Source organism: Fonsecaea erecta (assembly GCF_001651985.1).
Source record: "Fonsecaea erecta strain CBS 125763 chromosome Unknown Scaff2, whole genome shotgun sequence".
NCBI lineage: Eukaryota > Fungi > Ascomycota > Eurotiomycetes > Chaetothyriales > Herpotrichiellaceae > Fonsecaea > Fonsecaea erecta.
Genome location: NW_017387245.1, coordinates 911,629 through 929,184, shown reverse-complemented (window position 1 = coordinate 929,184; position 17,556 = coordinate 911,629). Strand labels below are relative to the sequence as shown.

The window sequence follows — 17,556 nt, the reverse complement described above, 5'->3', positions numbered from 1 at the left end:
AAATGTTCGGTATCCTGTCCATAAAGTACCTCGGTCGGACAAGGAGGAATATGATGCCGAACCCCTTGTTGACTGACCACGGCCACGTGAACATCATCACTTCATTTAACAGAACGGCGTAACCAGCGTCGCATAACAATCCTAATTTCGACCAGGACAAGTCTGGCTCTCTTCACTGGGTGCATACTGTGCTGCTTGGAAAAATGGGGTACCTAAAGAGGTCGGAGGATGGATGAGTGCTTATCCTCTGTTTGTGGAGCCCGACTGTGATCGCTGTTCACGTGGATCTAACATCGACATGATATCCTTTCCTGTTATCTGTCTATACACGCTCCTTTGGTCGCTTGATATCTGCTCGTAAAAAACACTTGCGGTAATATGGTGGGTCTGCCTTCATGATCGGGCCAGCTCCTGAGTTGCGAACCAGATATCTCTTTGGACTGAAAGGGTTCGAGGTCATCCCAGCGTCCAATCATACTCATCTTGATCCCCATTTCACCGTAGACGATGCTGACATGAAAGAGGTTACCGTTTTAGTCAAAAGCCCCGAAGCTTCTATGCTGTTGTGGGACCCTCTAGTCGTGGCTTAGACAAGGTACAGTATGTGAGTAAGCACGAGGCTGACGGAGCCCTCGGCTTCCATCATAAAATGCCGAGATCTCTGCTTGGTTCGTCTTGCGGGCTCCCGAGGTGTAAAGAGCCGGCGGGCCATGTCGATTCAACAGTCGATCCGCGGACCTGATGTTCAGCTCTGGTCCCTGTCGACGCTTGCGAGCATGGTCTGTGCACTGCGGTTGTTGTTCAAAGCAGCAATGGCACTCTGAGTGATCGCCGTCTCCAAACTGGTACTGTTCTTCTCCACCAAGACAGTGGCAATCTGCCAGAACTCGAGGGGGATAGTCTTCAGAAACCCGTAGCGTTCGCGTTGGCGGGCCGTCAGGGTCGCGATCTGAAAATCCCAGGCTGCTTTCCACCTGCGCAGCGCCTCTTCCATCCGTTTCATCGTTTGCCCCTTCCTAGGTCTGTACGGAGAAAGCCATAAGATCTGCGTGAGCCCCATCATGATGCTGCAAAGATGCAGGAGTGACAAGTGTTGCATGGAAAAGCGCCTCTCCTCATCCCATTCCTCCTGCAAAAAGGCGTCACACATCTGCGAGAGCGACATCTTTTGAAACCCGTGCTCCTTCAATGAGAGCCGATAGCAATCCTGCGCATTGTCGGCAAAAAAAGCATCGGCCGAACCTGGCATCCCGATGTTCATCTCTTCCGCGAATAACCGCGGTGTCATATTGTACAGGACCGTGAAGCTGGCGTCGAGATGGAAAATACCACATGCAAGGCGAATTCTGGATTCGCGAGCGGCAAACTGAGCCCACTGGAACTTGTCTGGTGGTGGCGGTTCGGCTTCGAAAAACGGATTCCGAGTTTCCAGCAGACCGAGGGTTCGAGTGGCAGAGAGTATCTCTTCAAAAAGCGATTTTCGAGCGTCTTTCCGCTTGGCCGGGCACCCCTCCCGGAGCTGAACTTGTGTGATGAAAAATGCGGCTTCGAGTGCTTGCAGGCATTCCAACTCGTCCAAGCCTCGCACGGCGTCAGGGCCCTGGAGCAGCTTTTTGAAGATCGGGTTGCTGAAAGCGTACTCCACCACCAGGCCGAGGATGTCCCTTGCGAGTTCCATGTCATTTGGTGAAGCGGAAAACAGAGCTCCCGTTAGAACCAGGACGGTGAGCAAGAAGGGTGATGCTGCGGTCATCTTCCACGTCCCGGGATGCAGAATCGGGCTATGTGGACAGTAATCTCGGAAATAATGACCGACAAACCGTTCGACATTGAGTCTCGAAAACAGCGTGGCTGCCTTGACTAGTCGCTCGTTGGGCGCGCATTCAGCATGTCCCTGCGGGAGGGAGAGTGTGAACCCAGTCAAGCAGTCGATCAAGCAGTTGAAATGGCCAGCAGGGCCGCCAAACGGATCCGAGTGGTCTGCCGCCTGCCAGTTCGTAGTCCAATTTGAATTCTCGCCTGTGCCCTGAAAGTCTTTTGAATCGGGAAACAGACAGGATACAAAAAAGTCGTCGAGATTGTCGTTATGTCCCGGCGAGATATACCCATCGGTCACTGGCTGTACATTGGCACTGGAGGAGCTGAAGTCGCTTGTAGTTGCGCCGTCACTGACATCCAGAGCCACAGGCGCTAGTGAGGTTAGACACACTGTTGATACCCGGTCAGGGCGGCAACTCACTGCTTTTTTTTGGTTTTTCTGCGACCGGACCATAGGCATCTGCCATAGACGTGGTCGGATTGACAAAGTTGAGAAGAAAGGATAACGAGAACTTGCCCCGTTCCAGCCGCGCATGATGATTTTTGGAGCCTTGAGAAGTGTCGGCACTGGCAGAGTGACTTCTCGGCCGTTGCTCATCCTGAACTGGGAGCGAGGGAGGTTCACTTCCATGTCGTGGTTGGCGCTGCTCGGTGATGCGTGTGTAGGTGCATTCGAGGCCATAGGAGAGGCAAGTCTCGCATGGACAATCCAAATCACAGCCAAGTTTCAAACGTGCACAGGAGTCACATGCTCGAGTTTTCTTGCCTTTCTTGAGCTTCCCTGGGATCGGCTGCTCACCCCTGGACGGGCAGTTGATGTAATGTCGGCGAAGCACGTCACTACAAACGCAGGAAAGAAAGGTCAGGCAATGGCATCCAATAAATGCTTCCACAAGAGTCTGGCATGGCTGAACCGAATAGGCGCTCCACCGAAGGATGACCGGCAGAAGTCGTCTAATCGGGTCGAGTCACTGGGTGGCTTCTGTCACTCGAGATGGACAGAAGGGAGCAGCTGGCACTAGCGTATTCCCAGGGACGCATCTTCGTGTGACTGATGCGGCCGCCTTTCCCGCTAATTTGGGTTGCATGGAGATAGATGCACTTACGATCTGCGGTAGGATCTGGAACAGAAGCAGCACACCCACGAGCGTGTGGGAGACTCTGAAATATCAGTAAATTTGACCAAAATACGGAGGCCGAGGGTTTTAAGGCAATCCACCGCTTACCATGCGTGCTCATCTTGTTCAGGATATTCGATTGGATCGTCCCGTGGGTATTAGCGATAGGCTAGTCCGTCCCATTCCAGGGGAAACTGAAGACCCGGTTTGGCAATAGGTTCCCTCCGGCAGCTTTCCTTCGACAACCTCCGCAGCCAAGTGTCTCTTTGGTAATTATTCTTTGGGAAGTCCATGTGGTAGAAGAATTTTGTTGCCGCTTACCTGAATCCTTCGGGAACGAGGCAGATCCGATGGCGGAAAATCGGCCTGTCTGACAAAACGACGCGGGCTGTCCTGAGTGGTAATTTGTCTGTCAGACAGGTGGTGGTGTGTCGCAGAGCCTCCTCTGACATCATGTCGGAGTCCCGTTCCCGAAGACAGATGTCCTGGCCATCGTGTCAGATTAGAAGGGTGTTATTGGATATTGTTCCGATGAGCTGCATGATCATACAAGTTGAACAAGTTAGAGTGCGGGTTACTTGAGAAAGACGCCCTTTCTGCAGATGGAGGACAAATAATTAACGGTCGAGAAATAATCGCGCTGGTCTGACAGAAAAAGTCGCTCCGCAGGGTTCCTGGCGCCGATGCTCAAAGCGGAAGAAGTACCAGCGCGTCACTGCAGACCGACGCCGAAAAAGCACTCAACGCGTCCACTGCAACAGGCGCGTCGTCACCACGTCACGCTGAACTTTTTCTTCTGCACTTCGAGTCCCTGGTCAATATCCACCACGGAATCCAGAGAGTGAACAACCATGGCTGAAGATTTCAAGAAGTATCTGGCGAGTGAGGTGCTGATTGAGCAACGAACGATATCCTACCGCAATGTCTCCCGAGCCTTGAAAGTGCATGTCAACGCCGCCAAATGCATGCTCTACGAGTTTTACGAGTTTCAAAATGCGAAGAAACCCCAGTCGGTCTATGCGACCTACCTTTTGTCGGGGGTCAAGAAGAGACCGACACTTGCCGTGGCCACGAATGGGACTGCGAAAGGACACATGACCGACTGCGATCCAGACGAACACATTCCCTCCAGCCCGCCCCCATTCACCAGTTCCATGCTCGAACCCAGCCAGCAAAGTAGTCATGTCGAGGAACAGGAGGCAAGGGAAGTGCCCGTACGGACCATCACGCTGGTCAGAGAAGAGGCCCTGAAAGGTGTGCTACAGACAACTGATTCAATACCTTAGGTGACCGCTAACTGATGCTGCTAGCGATCGAGGAAGACTACGAGACCATCACATCCATACACATCTACAGCCTCTCTCCAGGGAGATTACAAGATCTCATCGCGTTGACCGATGTCAGTCGTGGTCTATTCACAAATGGGCTTGAGGACGAACATGGCAAGATATTTGGGGTGATTCAGAACCCGGAGGTCCGGCGACGGAAGGGCAAGAGACAAACGGTATCAGGAGGGCCTGCATCGAAACCCAAACCCCAACCTCTCAAAGAAGAGACGAAGAAGTCGTCATTCAGCAACCTAAAACCCACCCCCCAAGGATCAACTTCTTCTGATCCGCCTGTGAAACCCGACGAGTCCTCGCGCCCCAGTTCTCGCGACAGCGCCTCAATCTCCAGCTCCACCAAACAGCCGGCCCCTAGGCGAAGTGCCTCCGACATCTTCAAAGCCTTCGCCAAGACCGGACCGCGAAAACCAGCACCCACGGCCACTCCCCAGTCCAATGGCGGAGACCAAGACACGGCCATGAATGACGCTGATGAAGGCGAATCCGAGGACGAAGCACTTTTCCTCGATACCGGGACTCGCAAATCTGCGATTTCGAACAAACGTCTCAGCGATGCGAAGAAGGAACGCGAAGACAAGGCGGCAAAGCTACGCAAGATGATGGAGTCCGACGACGAAGAGGAGGCTGCAGCGCCGAGCGTGGCAGAGGCAACAGGACTGAAAAACGACGAGCCTCCAGCTGCGAAGAAGGGCACGGACGCCGACACCGACACGAAAGAAGAGGAGGCCGGTGACCAGATAGCGTGGTCAGACTCCGACACTGAGAGGACACACGCATCGAAGGACAAGCCCGCACAGGACGCAGACGCAGATGTAGATGCTGCTGCAGCCCCCCAACAACGGCGCCGCCGAGGCAAGCGTAAAGTCATGCAGAAGCGCACGACCAAAGAAGACGGCTACCTCGTGACGCGGGAGGAAGCCGTGTGGGAGAGTTTCAGCGAGGACGAGCCCGAGCCGCCTCCCCCTGCGCGGGCCGTCACGAAGGAAGCGTTCGCGGCGCCCAAGAGTTCGCTCAAGACCCAGAGTCAGAGTCAGAGCCAGAACCAGAATCAGGCGGGCAAGACCACCGGGCCGGGTGCGAAGAAGAAGGGCGGCGGAGGAGGAGGAGGAGGGAACATTATGAGTTTCTTTGGCAAGAAAAATGCTTAGTTCGTCACTATACCGAGCACACCGCAGACAGATAGGCACAGACACACACACACACACACACACACACACACACACACACACACACACAGCCTACGTTGCGGAGAGAGCCGTTCAATCCCTGGTTGGATAAAGATGAAGATGAAGCAGGAGTAACATCTGTGTACTATGTCCTATACCCTTCCTTGGACACGACATAAATGGATAGATAGCAGCATATCAGAACAGAGGATACTACTCTATTAGTACCCTCTTCTCCACGCGACGAGCCCCCTCCTTCATTTATGCTGCTGCTGCTGCTCTCTTGCTTTTTCCGCGTGATTCATGCATCGATCGTCGCTTCATAACTGGTACGTGCATACGGGCACGATTCCTCGGCTCGGGATGGGGGATGGCTATCACTCAGATATCCTCTCTAGCTATTCCATTTTTCATGATGTTCCATTCCATTCCGTCAAACTCCAATCCCTGATCAATCACACAGAGTATTCCACCCAGCCGACGCCGACACGGTACCCCTTGGGCGGCCTGCCATCGTCGCTATCCTTCAGGACCAGACCCGCCTTGTGCTCGGCGAGCCACAGCACGGCCTGGGCGAAGACGCTGTTGGCCCAGGCGAACCAGCTGCGCGTCATGCCCTCGCCGCTCCCGCCGCCGCGCTTGGCGCCCCGGTGGACGTCGACAGACTCGTTGATCAGGCCGAAGACGCTCACGTTCTTCACGGCGTCGAGACACGCGAGGATCTCAGCGTCGTTGTCGTCGTCGTCAGAGGTCGCCGTCATGGCCTGCACGAGCACGGACATGGGCCACGCGTTGCGCAGGCCGATATGCGGGCCCCCAATGCCCTGGAATTTCGGGCCCGAGAGGTAGTACGGGTTCCCGCGCTGGGTGAGGATCATGCGCCGGGTATTCCGGTAGATGGGGTCGGCGGCATCCACAAAACCGAGGAGCGGGAGGGAGAGGAGGGACGGGATGTTGGCGTCGTCCATGAGCAGGTGGGATCCGTAACCGTCGACCTCGTAGGCGAACACCTGTCCGAATTCCGGGTGCGTGACCACGGCGTGCTTGTAGATCCCCTTCTTGAGGGTCTCGGCACGCTCGGCGAGGTCGTCCGCGACCTGGATCATCTGCATGGCCTGTGATTCTCGTGTAGAAGCCGCGCTGGCGGATTTCAGCATCTTCGCCGCCCTGGACAGCTCGACCGACATCATCGCGTTGGCGGGGATGAGAAAGCCGAAGATCGTGGCATCGTCGGAGGGCCGGAAGGCAGAGCGAATCAGACCCGTGCCGTCGGCCAAGGGGTTTCCTGTTCCCTCCAGGTTGAGTGTCTCGGTGCCGATGCGCGTCCAGCGGCTGAATGTGTATTCATTGCGCTCGTACCGCCCTGTTTTGGAGTTGAAGGTCGGCTGTGCCTGCGCGTCCAGAACCCGCAAGAGGGCATCGAGCGCCTTAAACCATCGAGTCGTCAGAAAGGCCACAGAGCCCGTGGACGTGTGGTATTCGTTGGTCAGCTTCAGGAACGCCGCGAGACTGTCGAGTTCGTATTTACATTCAAACACCACCGCGGGTTCGTAGGCCGGGTGGACCATGTCGTCTTGCCCTGAATGCACTGGAGCCAGACGAGACGGGTCCGGGGGTTGGAATGCGTTGCAATAAGGTGCAGATATCACGAATTCGGCCTGGGTATTGATTGCGCCCAGGATGAGGTTCGAGATGTCAGGGGCCGATTTGGCGAGCAGTTGATACTGGGCCAGTTGGTTCGTAGAGTCTCTCAGCCACTCGGCGTTGATGTCCCCCGTCACGATGAACGAGTGAGCGCCTTGCCATCTGTCCTTGTCCCGCAGCAATCGAGGCGGGGGAGCATGTCTCTTTTCTCCGTCGACGTGCCACAGCACCGTCGTGTCGAGGGTGTTGGGGAACGCGTTCTGGAAGATCTGCGCAAGGTCGGGATCTTTGAACCGCGGGTAGAGGTCGCTGATGACTTGCTCCACCGCGGGCGACGAGAACTTGCGGCAGCTCGGGTGAGGTCTTTGGTAGGGGAGTTGTAGAGGTCCATCGCTGAGAGGTTTGCTGCGCAGGAAGTTAGTCACTCCGTCTGCACGTTTGGGGGGAAGATGGGGGGCCACCAGGTCGGCTTACTGGATGTGGCGGGCATAGTTGGTGTAGTCTGGACAGAGACCGAGGAGGGATTCCTGCTGTTTCAGCATGTCGCTGTCATATGGGTGATCCCCGTCACCGCCCAGAAACGCATGGACACAAGATATTTGCAGCCATACCGGGAGGCTGAGAATGGCTGTCCATTGACGGATATACATGGTAACACAGGATAAGACACATCATCAGCAGGGGGAGGATAAAGGTGCATCGTTCCCAGAGAATATGGCATGGGTTCTAGCAGCGACGAGATCGACGAGGCTGAGAAAACGCTACGGTGACGCATGTACAGCTACAGTGACAAGGCTGTGGAAACTCAGCAACGATATCGTCAATTCCTTTTCTTTGATTCATAACGAGGTATCCGAACTCGGTTCGTCCCCCTCTCCCTCTGCTGCAGGGAGGGCCGCGCCCCTCCAGGCTCTGGCATCTCTCATCCCCTCTCTCCCTCTCCCTCTCCCTCTCGATGGGTGCCTATCTGTGTCGGCATGGGGATCTCATTCGTTGGCGATTCCTCTCTCCCGTCCCAATCTTCGCAACAAGCATCCCCACGTATTCATTTCCCGCGGCATCCACCCCATACCAGCGGTCCTCTGTCTCCGGAGTTGCCCTCACAATGTCGAAGCCCACTCGCCCTAGGCGGTCCTTCATGTGTCGCACGAATTCACCACGGTACAGGATTTCATGGCCACAAGCGTCGCACTTGTACATCCAGTCCTTTGACCGGTTTGCAATGGCGACGATGTGCTGGAGATCAGCCGGATGGCATTTGATCGGGGAATTTGTGCCTGAGCCTGTGCCTGCATGGTGGCGCGGAGATTGGGTCGCGTTACTCAAAGGGGAGGGTTGTCGCGGTGTCTGATTGCCTGTGGTCTGATTGTCTAGCCCTCCCGAGGGCGTTGCAGGCTGACTTGGAGTGGCTGGCTGACTTGGAGTGTTTGGGCCAGGGCCCGTGGTTCTGTTTGCTTCGACGTTGGCGCGGACAGTGTCAAGGAGATCCATGTCCATGAGCCCTTCGAGATTGTACATGTTGTGAAGCGCCAGGATCTGGCCTTGCATCCGGAGGTCTCGACTGGTTCCGTAGTAACTGAAAACCAGGTTGTGAAGTGCTCCTCTCGTGAATGGTGTCATTCCAGCCGGTGGGTGAGTCTGGATGAAGTCTTGGGCGCCGTACTGAAAAGCCTCGTCTCGTGCCACCCACTCCAAAAACCCTGGGTCCTCGTAAAGGTCGGACATTTTGTTAATGCAGGGATTTGGTAGTTGCAGGAGGATTGTCAGGGCTGCTGTGGGTGTGTCTTCTTGGTGGCAAGAGCAGGGAGACAAGGAGGAACAAAAAACAACGTCTGCTGCGTATTTGTGTCGAGCTTTTGGTGATTCAAAGTCAAGGTAAGTCCAGGAAGCAAGACGTGTGTCCTGTTTTGAGCCGTACTGCCACACCCTGCTCGTCCAAGTGACTTTCACACAAAGGAAACCACCAAAAATGGTGCGGCTGGGAGGTCTGGCCATGACACATGGCCGACTCGAATTGTCGGTGCGCGATATATATTTTTACACGGCCACACGGCCCCGTCTTGGGGATTCATGGACCGACCTTCCCACTCACAGGACAGACCCCTTGGGGAGGGTCTGCTCTATGAGTGGGAAGGCGATGAAGGAGATGTTGTCGAGTTGAGATGAGAAGACCAAGTTAAATACCAGAGTCTGTGAAGACGGAACAGTTTACAAGTGATATTAGTGATCACAATAGTTCCGTTTTCTCTCTAGTCTTGACACGCTAGACGAGTTATCAAGCTCGCTGACCTAGAAAATGCAGGTATCCCGAGCGTCACTGTGATAGGGGCCTCCTCTTTGTCAGCATCCCGGCATGGAATGTTTGGCGACAGGAACTTTGTAACTCCGACAGACGGAGCGGAGTGTCTACGTCCTAGACTGGTGAGAGGACACGGGATACAAACACAACATGTATTAATGCTCAATCGTCTTCCCCGCTGTGCATAACGGGGGGGACGGATCATGGATGACGCGATATGCTTGACTCGTACAGTGCATCAGGCCGCAGTTTTGGCACGATGGCCACTCGCAACTGACTCGTCGTCCAATCCGGCACGACGAGGAGAAAAGCAACAAATGAACCCGGATAAAAGCCCGTTGTGGCCGAGGCAAAGAATGTACCAAGGTTGGTTAGTTGGTAGGTTGCTGGCCACTCATCAGCCTGAAACTACCGAACCATGGTAAGCCAACCCCCATTTCTTTTTCCAGATAAAGTGGTGGGTGGTCAAGGTCATTCATTATTAGGTCTTTCTAGGTAGGTCCGACACGGAAACTAACTTCGTGTGAATTTACAAGGGGAGTGCCTCACCTCTGATCGGGTGTTATCACACAGGGTGCATCGTCAAACGCCCACTTTCTGTCCCACGGATCGTCAGAGGTCAGATATTTTATTCCAACGTCTAGACCAACTCCATATTGAGAGACAGTGATCACTGGGAGCCGGAGACAGGAATACAACCATAATAACAACATGCCTTCCCCGTACGACCCAGAATATTTCAAGGCCTTTGAGCCCATGATCCCCATGCTCGCCGCCCAGCCCAAGCACGCCGTGCACGACGTTCAAGGTCGCCGTACCGGCTTTGAAAGCGCCATTACGGCGCTCAAAGATCTCGTCCCGCCATCCCCCGACGTCGAGCAGAAGGAATACAGCATCACCACGCCGGCGGGTGTGACGCTGTCCGTGTTCGGCTTCACCAAGAAAGGCACGTCGACGGAAAAAACACCTGGCCCGGCCCTCCTGCACTGCCACGGTGGCGGCATGATCTTGGGTTCGGTGAGGATGTCTGCCTCGGCAGTCGCGTGGCAGACCCAGCAGACCGGTGTATCGATCTTCAGCGTCGAATACCGCCTGGCCCCGGAGTCGCAGGGCACGAATCTGGTCGAGGACTGCTACGCCGGGCTCGTGTGGCTCTCGCAGAACGCCGCGTCCCTGAATGTCGACCCGACCCGCATCGGCGTCTTTGGCGAGTCCGCGGGCGGGGGCCTCGCTGCGGGTGTGGCCCTCATGGCGCGCGACAAGGGCCTCTCGCCGCCCCTCGCCAAGCAGATTCTGATCTACCCCATGCTCGACGACCGCAACAACGTCCCCAACGAGCACCTCGAGCCCTTCGCCTTCTGGAAGGTCGAAGACAACATCACCGGCTGGACCGCGCTGCTGGGCGCCGACAAGGCCGGCATCCCCGACGCCGACGTGTCCCACTACTGCGCGCCGGCCCGGGCGAAATCTCTTGCGGGGCTGCCGCCCACGTACATCGACATAGGCGGCTTGGATATCTTCCGCGACGAGGATATTGAGTATGTCAGGAGGCTCGCGCTGGAGAATATCGAGGTGGAATTCCACTTGTATCCCGGCGTGCCGCATGCCTTTGAGATATTTGCGCCGGACGCGACCGTGACGAAACGGGCCTTTGAGAACAGATTCAAGAGCATGAAGGGCTTTTGATTGCGCCGGTGGCGGCCATCATGGCGATGAGCACTCAACCCGAAGGTTGAGAAGCACTGATATGACAACCCATGACAATAAGATCCGGCGAGTCATGTTCACGGGGCATTCATTTGGACGCGCTTTGAGTCGGTGCGACACTAGACAGATGGGGAGAGAAGAGTCAGGCCAGCTGGAAAGAGCACATCCTCCTAGCCTTAGAATGGAATGGCTAGTCAATAATACAGTGTGCATTCATCCTCCGCCATTGCTGAAGCATTGGTGTTTTGAGAGAGACCTACACAGAGAAGCTAGCAGCCAGGGAACGAGAGGAACAATCTCAGAAGTTCTTTTCACCCTTGTTCGAAAATATCCACCTCTCTGTCGTTCATTTCCTTGTCCCTCCGCATATTCGATGACCCCAAGACCATTCCCAGTTATTCAGATCTCCTCGAACCTGCACCGGCCCTCCTCATCACGAATCGTTACAGTCTGTCGTCTCTGTCAGTTCCCCAATTCTGCAGCATAGCACTACCACACAGAAGCAGAACACTCTCAGCGTAGACGAGGCTCGTATCCTTTAGTGAGAGTCCGGTGTCCTCCTTGGGCGGGTGCGTGACGGGAATTGCAGTTCGGTCCTGAATGGCTGCAATTTTCTGATCTTTTACCAAGTGATCAGCACGGACCATGTATGGCTTTCGTTGACTAGTGTTGGCGGCTTTCTGTATCAGGTATCACCAGGAGTCTTTGTAGGCGGACACCTGAGGTCTCAGTGGCTCTTCGCGGTGCTGTCTGGTCTTTCCTTCTGAGTAACCATGCCGAGATCTTGGTGCACCGCATTGCATCTTGTTCGCGTCCCGATGAGGCATCTGAACCCAGCGCATCTGGGAGTTGCAGTCCTCAAATCTGCCGAGCCCGAATTATGCAAGTGGCTTCAGCCGCCACGACATTTGCTGCCCTATAGAACAAATAAGGGATAACATCTTCTTGGAAGACGGGTCAAACAAAAACCTGAATGAAGGTAGACTTCATTTGATTATCAGGGGAGGATCAACAATCTCGGTAAAGCGTACTGGACAATCAGTCAGACCATCGTCAATTTTGGTCAGACAGATAGATCTCACCAACCCGTTTCTGTCCCAGGCGTCAGAGCACATTCTTCATGTCGGGCATTCAATTGTATCGAGAACGTTTTGGATCACTTTGTCTGGGTCCAAATCTTCCAAGAGGTCTCGTGCAGACGCAAGATCAGTCCCGTACTGAGTGCTCCGTTCGCGTCCTGGGATGGCCATAATGATTCGATGTGGGTATATCTTCTTCGCCGCCAACGCGACTAATGATGGCGTTACATAATCAATCCCGTGAAATGGTGCCAGGTATCTGGAAGCCATATTAGATAACAAGCACGTTGATTAGTCCAGGTACTTACTTTGCTAGGGCGAGAAAAAGGGTCGTTGCATACGGCGATATACCGCCGTCAACACCTCTCTCCATCCGAAGAAAAGCCACAACATCCTGCAGGTACCTTCGAACTTCCGGAGTGATCGTTGCAGCCTCACCCTGGGCCCGTAGCTGTTCTATCAACTGAAGACCGCGATTAGTCAGCCTAGAAGTACACCGGACAATAGGTCCTACCTTGGTGTCGATTCGGCGATTCGCAATCATTTGCTGCCGTCTTCCACTTGGGGATCTAGAGTAGGAATAAGTGGAGTCGTGGTCTTCTGAATTGGCCGCGTGGTCTAACTCTTCCAGGTTGGGAAATCCGTCTTCTGGCACGTGAGTGTGTGACATGAATATGCGGTCGTTCTGCACGAATGAGCCTAGGCAACGGATGATTCGGCTGCACTCACAAGGTGTTTGTTCAATCGGATATGCTGAGAGGAGGCAGCAACAAGCGGAAGTAGCAGGAATATCGGTGGCGCAAGATGTACGGTTGTTCGACTGTATATTCTCCGCTTCCTGATAAGCTACACATGGGTCAGCATAAGTAGTCTGCTGGGCAATGATGGCGTACGTCGAGAGCCTGAATCTGCACGTCTTCGTGTGCGAGGTTGAAGTCTTTGGCAATGATGACATTGACAACTCTCCTTGTATCCAATTTCTGGTGATCAGCAGTGTTTGACGATCCTCCGCCGAAATTTACGGAGGCAAGCTTGGAATGGAGCATGCCCTAAGACAAGATCAGACAAGTGACTGGACATGGAGCAGAAGCCGTCACAAACACTCTCCACATCAACATTTGACTCGTGAGGTACATCATCGAACTCGTTGTTGTCATCATCCAGAATAGCAGCACCAAAGGTCTGGATAGACTGCAGATCGTCTCGATCAAGTATGATATACGAGAGACTGAACATGTCTCTGACGATCTGCGCGAACATTAGATTCGGGGTTTGGTGTTTTGGGTGGAATCTTACCAGTGCAAGTTCGGATGCCAAATCATCAAGGAGGTCATCCCTGGTCACCACCATGCAAGGATGCTGCGCAACGAGGCCGAGGAGGACGGCCAGCTCGAGGTCTGTAAGATCGTCGACATTGTCCAGAAACGCTTGTGTTGAATCCATATTTGTCGGGTTCGCAACGCCTAGCTTTGCATTAGGATATGCATGCCGGTTCCCAGATATGTTCTTTGGAATGACTATTATTTTGATGAGGCTCCCTGTATGCCTGGCAACTGAGAACGCTGGCGAAGATCCAGTGGTGAGGGTAGCAGGAGGCATCTGAGCGTTGAGGTTTGAGCCCCGAGCAGGGAAACTCAGCCGAACCACGGCCTCATATGATTGGTCAGCAGCAGACGACATCTGGATGCCTCCATCTCCCTTCTTCCAAGTCACTCATCCGATCCATCAAGTTCAGATCGCCTGGTATATTCATGGACTGCCTGACCTCATGACATCCAACAATCCCAGGGCTGGCTGGGAGATCGTTGGCGACCAGTTCTACCGAAAGGTGCCCTTGTACGAGTCAATTTTTGACCAGGATCTCGAACTTGAGAACTACCTTGTAGCAGGTGCACCGTATGGTGGCGCGCTTGGTAACCCTCCTTGAGTCCTTCGAAGTTCCCGAGCTGACGATCGCAGCATTATGGCGAGACACGACAAAGATTGCTAGGTATCGAACTGGGCAGTCAACGAAGCCAACAATCGACATTTATTCTTCGTCCGGCAAGCTCATTAGCAACATCAACTGGGAGAAAGGCGTGATCAAAGGCCTTGGATGGTCAGACGATGAGAAGCTCCTAGTCGTCACCGAGGATGGCACTGTCCACTGCTACTACGAGCTTCACGGCGACTTCCAACCTTTCTCGCTTGGTCACGGGGCGGAGGAGTATGGTGTCGTCTCTTGCCGGTTTTGGTCGCACGGCTTTGTCGCGCTACTTTCCAACAATTCTTTGGTAGCTGTGTCATCATTTGACGAACCTCGACCAAGGCTACTTGCTCAAGCGCCGGAGGGAGAATTCCACTCCTGGTCCATCATTCCGCCGGCATACACGTATTCTCGATCCGTCGAGGTGCTACTCGCGATAGACAAGACAATTTATGTCGTGGATGTCACCGAAGCCGAAGATCGAGGACTGTCGGACGGGCCGTTCAAGCACGTCAGCGTCTCTCCTAACGGGCGATTTGCAGCGTTGTTCACCGAGGACGGCAAAGTCTGGGTTGTTGGCAGTGACTTCCAGAACAAATACAGCGAATACGACTCAAAAGCCAAGACTACACCAAAGCAGATATACTGGTGTGGGAACGACTCAGTCATCCTTGCTTGGGAAGACGAGATCCACATGGTTGGTCCTAACGGTGCTGCCGTCAAATACTACTATGATGACCAAGTCCATGTCGTTCCCGATATTGATGGTGTGCGGTTGATTACGAACGAGGTGTGCGAATTCTTGCACAAGGTGCCCGATCCACTGGAAGAAGTGTTCAAGCTTGGTTCGACATCGGCGGCCTCGGTCCTTCTTGATTCAATCGAGCTGCTGGAGAAAAAGTCGCCCAAAGCCGATGAAAACATCCAGCGGATCAAACCGAATCTGCCGGACGCAGTTGAAACATGCATTCGGGCTGCGGGTCATGAGTTCAACCCGAGTCTCCAGAAGCAGCTGCTTCGCGCTGCTTCATTCGGCAAGTCAGTACTCGACCTATACAGCAGCGACGAGTTTGTCGACATGTGCGAGGATCTGAGAGTGCTGAATGCCGTTCGGGACTACCGCATCGGACTCTACATGTCCTATGAACAGTACGTCAGGCTGACGCCGGAACGGCTGATAGCACGGCTGGTCCATCGACGAGAGTACCTCCTTGCGATCAAGTTGTCAGAGTACTTGCATCTGCCTCCTAACAAGATCTATGTCCACTGGGCGAGCCAAAAAGTCCGAGGGTCGCCTGCAGACGACGACACTGTTCGAGAAATTGTCGTGGAGCGATTACGTGGCAAACATGGAATCTCCTTCGAAGCCATTGCGCGGGCGGCCTACGACGAAGGGCGAAGCCATCTTGCAACAACATTGTTGAATCATGAACCCAGAGCGGGGAAACAGGTTCCCCTGTTGCTGAACATGGAGGAGGACGAAATCGCACTCAACAAGGCCATTGAGTCCGGCAACACCGACTTGGTGTTCTTCGTGTTACTGGAATTGAAAAAGAAACTACCACTGGCGACTTTCCTTCGCACCATCAGCGATAAGCCTGTGGCATCAGCACTCGTGGAGAGTTCAGCAAGAGCAGCTGACAGAGAATTGCTCAAAGACTTGTACTATCAGGACGACAGGCCCGTGGAGGGCTCTAACTTGTTGCTGGAAGAAGCCATGCAACAAACGCAGGTTCAAGCAGTGATCGACAAGCTCAAGCTAGCGGGCAGATTGCTCACTGATGCGAAGGACCCGACGGCTCAGTTCCACGCTAAGTCGCTCACAGAGGCCGGCCAGCTCCTTAAGATGCAGGAAGCCTTCGACAAGGACATCACTGACGGCAGCGGAAGCTATGTGGGACTGAGCATCAACGAAACCATGTTCCGTCTGATCCAATCTGGATATAGCAAACGAGCCGCCAAAGTGCAGGGCGACTTTCGGGTGCCAGAGAAGACGTGGTGGTGGATTCGGCTTCGGGCATTGACTGCCGCCCGTCTCTGGGGGGAGGTCGAGGAGATTGCTAAGAGCAAGAAGTCACCCATCGGGTGGGAGGTAAGTCCACTGTATCCTCGAACGGTTGTTAGTCTCTAACCTGATCCTTGCGTTATAGCCCTTCTACAACGAAGTCCTTGGAGCAGGCAATACTCGCCTTGCCTCATCATTTATTCCAAAATGCACCAACCTCCAACCTTCGGAGAGGATTGAGATGTGGGTCAAATGCGGCATGGTCGTGAAAGCAGGCGAAGAGGCCCTCAAGGCCAAGGACGTGAATTCGCTGGAGCTGCTCCGGGACAAGGCCAACGGCCAGCAATTGGTCGAGATCGAAAGGATGCTCACGCATCTGCGGCCCAAGAAATAAGGATCTGGTAGTTGTCGTTGAACGTCGTCAATGGGAAGTCTTTGCTGCGTTATGTGATCTTGTCGGCTTCGTCCTCCTCTTCCTGCGTCATTGTCGTCGAGGTTGGAGCTGCCGCCGCAGTAGACGCTGTCCGGTCCACCACGACCAGCTTGGTCTTCGAGAAGGTCGTCAAGTTTTCAACGTGCTTGACACCGCCGCTCTCAGTGTTGGACTCTTGCATAGCCTCGTCCTCCCAACCATCCTCCTCATTCTGATCCGCAGTATCACCCAGAGCGGCCATTAACGTCCCAAACTTGTTTGTTGTCCCGTTGACGTCCTCCCACATACCCTTTCTCTCGCGCCGCTTCTTCAAGCGATGCGATGCGTCTTCGACCTTTCTTGCGAATTGATCCTGGACCATCTCGGCCCGGGCCAGCCCTTTTTCATGCCTGCGCCGTTGGCCGCGCGAAAGAGGCTTTTGCTTCCGCTTCGCCTTGGTGACGCCGCTATTTGGGCGGGCGGCTAGCACCGGCGTGGCATCCGAGGCACGCGGAGCGTCTTTGATGGATTTGTCGATGTCGATCGAAGGGGACGTCGCTCGCTTTGAAGCCCGAGATCTGGGGTTCGCTGTGGTGGGTTTCATGTGAGAATGTGCGAGCTGGGGGAATTGGAAGAGGAAGGATTTGGGAGGACTCACCTGTGGGATCTTTCTTGACCTTTGAAGTCTTGGCCATGGTTACAAGGACCAAGTAGCTCTTCGACAACTGCTATTTCAGCTTCGTCTTTGCTGGTGTTGGAATGCAAGATCCATTTGTTGCAGTGTACGAGGTATTCTGTAGTGGCCCACAACAATTTTTCTGAGAAGTGCGCACTGTGCCTGCGGGGAACAAATTCGCCGACATTTCACGTGGGATGACGCTGTGTATCTACCTATGTTTTTACGCAGTTTATGTACACACCATTAACTACCTACCTGGGTATTTGCACCTTCGACTCAAAAAAGGCAACTTGTAGAGAATTTTGTCTCCATATTTC

The 17,556-nt window shown here is 54.2% G+C and overlaps 8 protein-coding genes across 8 annotated transcripts; 3 read left to right on the top strand and 5 right to left on the bottom strand.

The window, feature by feature from the left end:
• Positions 1 to 745: 745 nt before the first annotated feature.
• Positions 746 to 2,285, bottom strand: AYL99_02103 (hypothetical protein; the record flags this gene model as incomplete). Its single annotated transcript, XM_018833619.1, has 2 exons — positions 746 to 2,190; positions 2,240 to 2,285. 2 exons carry the CDS (start codon positions 2,283 to 2,285, stop codon positions 746 to 748), a joined length of 1,491 nt encoding a protein of 496 aa, XP_018696243.1.
• A 1,502-nt stretch (positions 2,286 to 3,787) lies between these two features.
• Positions 3,788 to 5,430, top strand: AYL99_02102 (hypothetical protein; the record flags this gene model as incomplete). The annotated part of the gene is made up of 2 exons (XM_018833618.1): positions 3,788 to 4,190; positions 4,247 to 5,430. 2 exons carry the CDS (start codon positions 3,788 to 3,790, stop codon positions 5,428 to 5,430), a joined length of 1,587 nt encoding a protein of 528 aa, XP_018696242.1.
• Positions 5,431 to 5,903: 473 nt separating this feature from the next.
• Positions 5,904 to 7,742, bottom strand: AYL99_02101 (hypothetical protein; the record flags this gene model as incomplete). Its single annotated transcript, XM_018833617.1, has 2 exons — positions 5,904 to 7,497; positions 7,567 to 7,742. 2 exons carry the CDS (start codon positions 7,740 to 7,742, stop codon positions 5,904 to 5,906), a joined length of 1,770 nt encoding a protein of 589 aa, XP_018696241.1.
• Positions 7,743 to 8,055: 313 nt separating this feature from the next.
• AYL99_02100 (hypothetical protein) lies at positions 8,056 to 8,817 on the bottom strand (the record flags this gene model as incomplete). The annotated part of the gene is made up of 1 exon (XM_018833616.1): positions 8,056 to 8,817. The coding sequence occupies one exon, from the start codon at positions 8,815 to 8,817 to the stop codon at positions 8,056 to 8,058; it is 762 nt and encodes a 253-aa protein (XP_018696240.1).
• A 1,285-nt stretch (positions 8,818 to 10,102) lies between these two features.
• Positions 10,103 to 11,077, top strand: AYL99_02099 (hypothetical protein; the record flags this gene model as incomplete). The annotated part of the gene is made up of 1 exon (XM_018833615.1): positions 10,103 to 11,077. The coding sequence occupies one exon, from the start codon at positions 10,103 to 10,105 to the stop codon at positions 11,075 to 11,077; it is 975 nt and encodes a 324-aa protein (XP_018696239.1).
• Positions 11,078 to 12,216: 1,139 nt separating this feature from the next.
• Positions 12,217 to 13,620, bottom strand: AYL99_02098 (hypothetical protein; the record flags this gene model as incomplete). Its single annotated transcript, XM_018833614.1, has 7 exons — positions 12,217 to 12,436; positions 12,486 to 12,640; positions 12,692 to 12,862; positions 12,907 to 13,023; positions 13,071 to 13,226; positions 13,279 to 13,425; positions 13,474 to 13,620. 7 exons carry the CDS (start codon positions 13,618 to 13,620, stop codon positions 12,217 to 12,219), a joined length of 1,113 nt encoding a protein of 370 aa, XP_018696238.1.
• Positions 13,621 to 13,861: 241 nt separating this feature from the next.
• On the top strand, positions 13,862 to 16,542 carry AYL99_02097 (hypothetical protein; the record flags this gene model as incomplete). Its single annotated transcript, XM_018833613.1, has 3 exons — positions 13,862 to 14,090; positions 14,137 to 16,235; positions 16,294 to 16,542. The coding sequence occupies 3 exons, from the start codon at positions 13,862 to 13,864 to the stop codon at positions 16,540 to 16,542; spliced, it is 2,577 nt and encodes an 858-aa protein (XP_018696237.1).
• Positions 16,543 to 16,591: 49 nt separating this feature from the next.
• On the bottom strand, positions 16,592 to 17,255 carry AYL99_02096 (hypothetical protein; the record flags this gene model as incomplete). Its single annotated transcript, XM_018833612.1, has 2 exons — positions 16,592 to 17,148; positions 17,219 to 17,255. 2 exons carry the CDS (start codon positions 17,253 to 17,255, stop codon positions 16,592 to 16,594), a joined length of 594 nt encoding a protein of 197 aa, XP_018696236.1.
• Between the last annotated feature and the right edge of the window lie 301 nt (positions 17,256 to 17,556).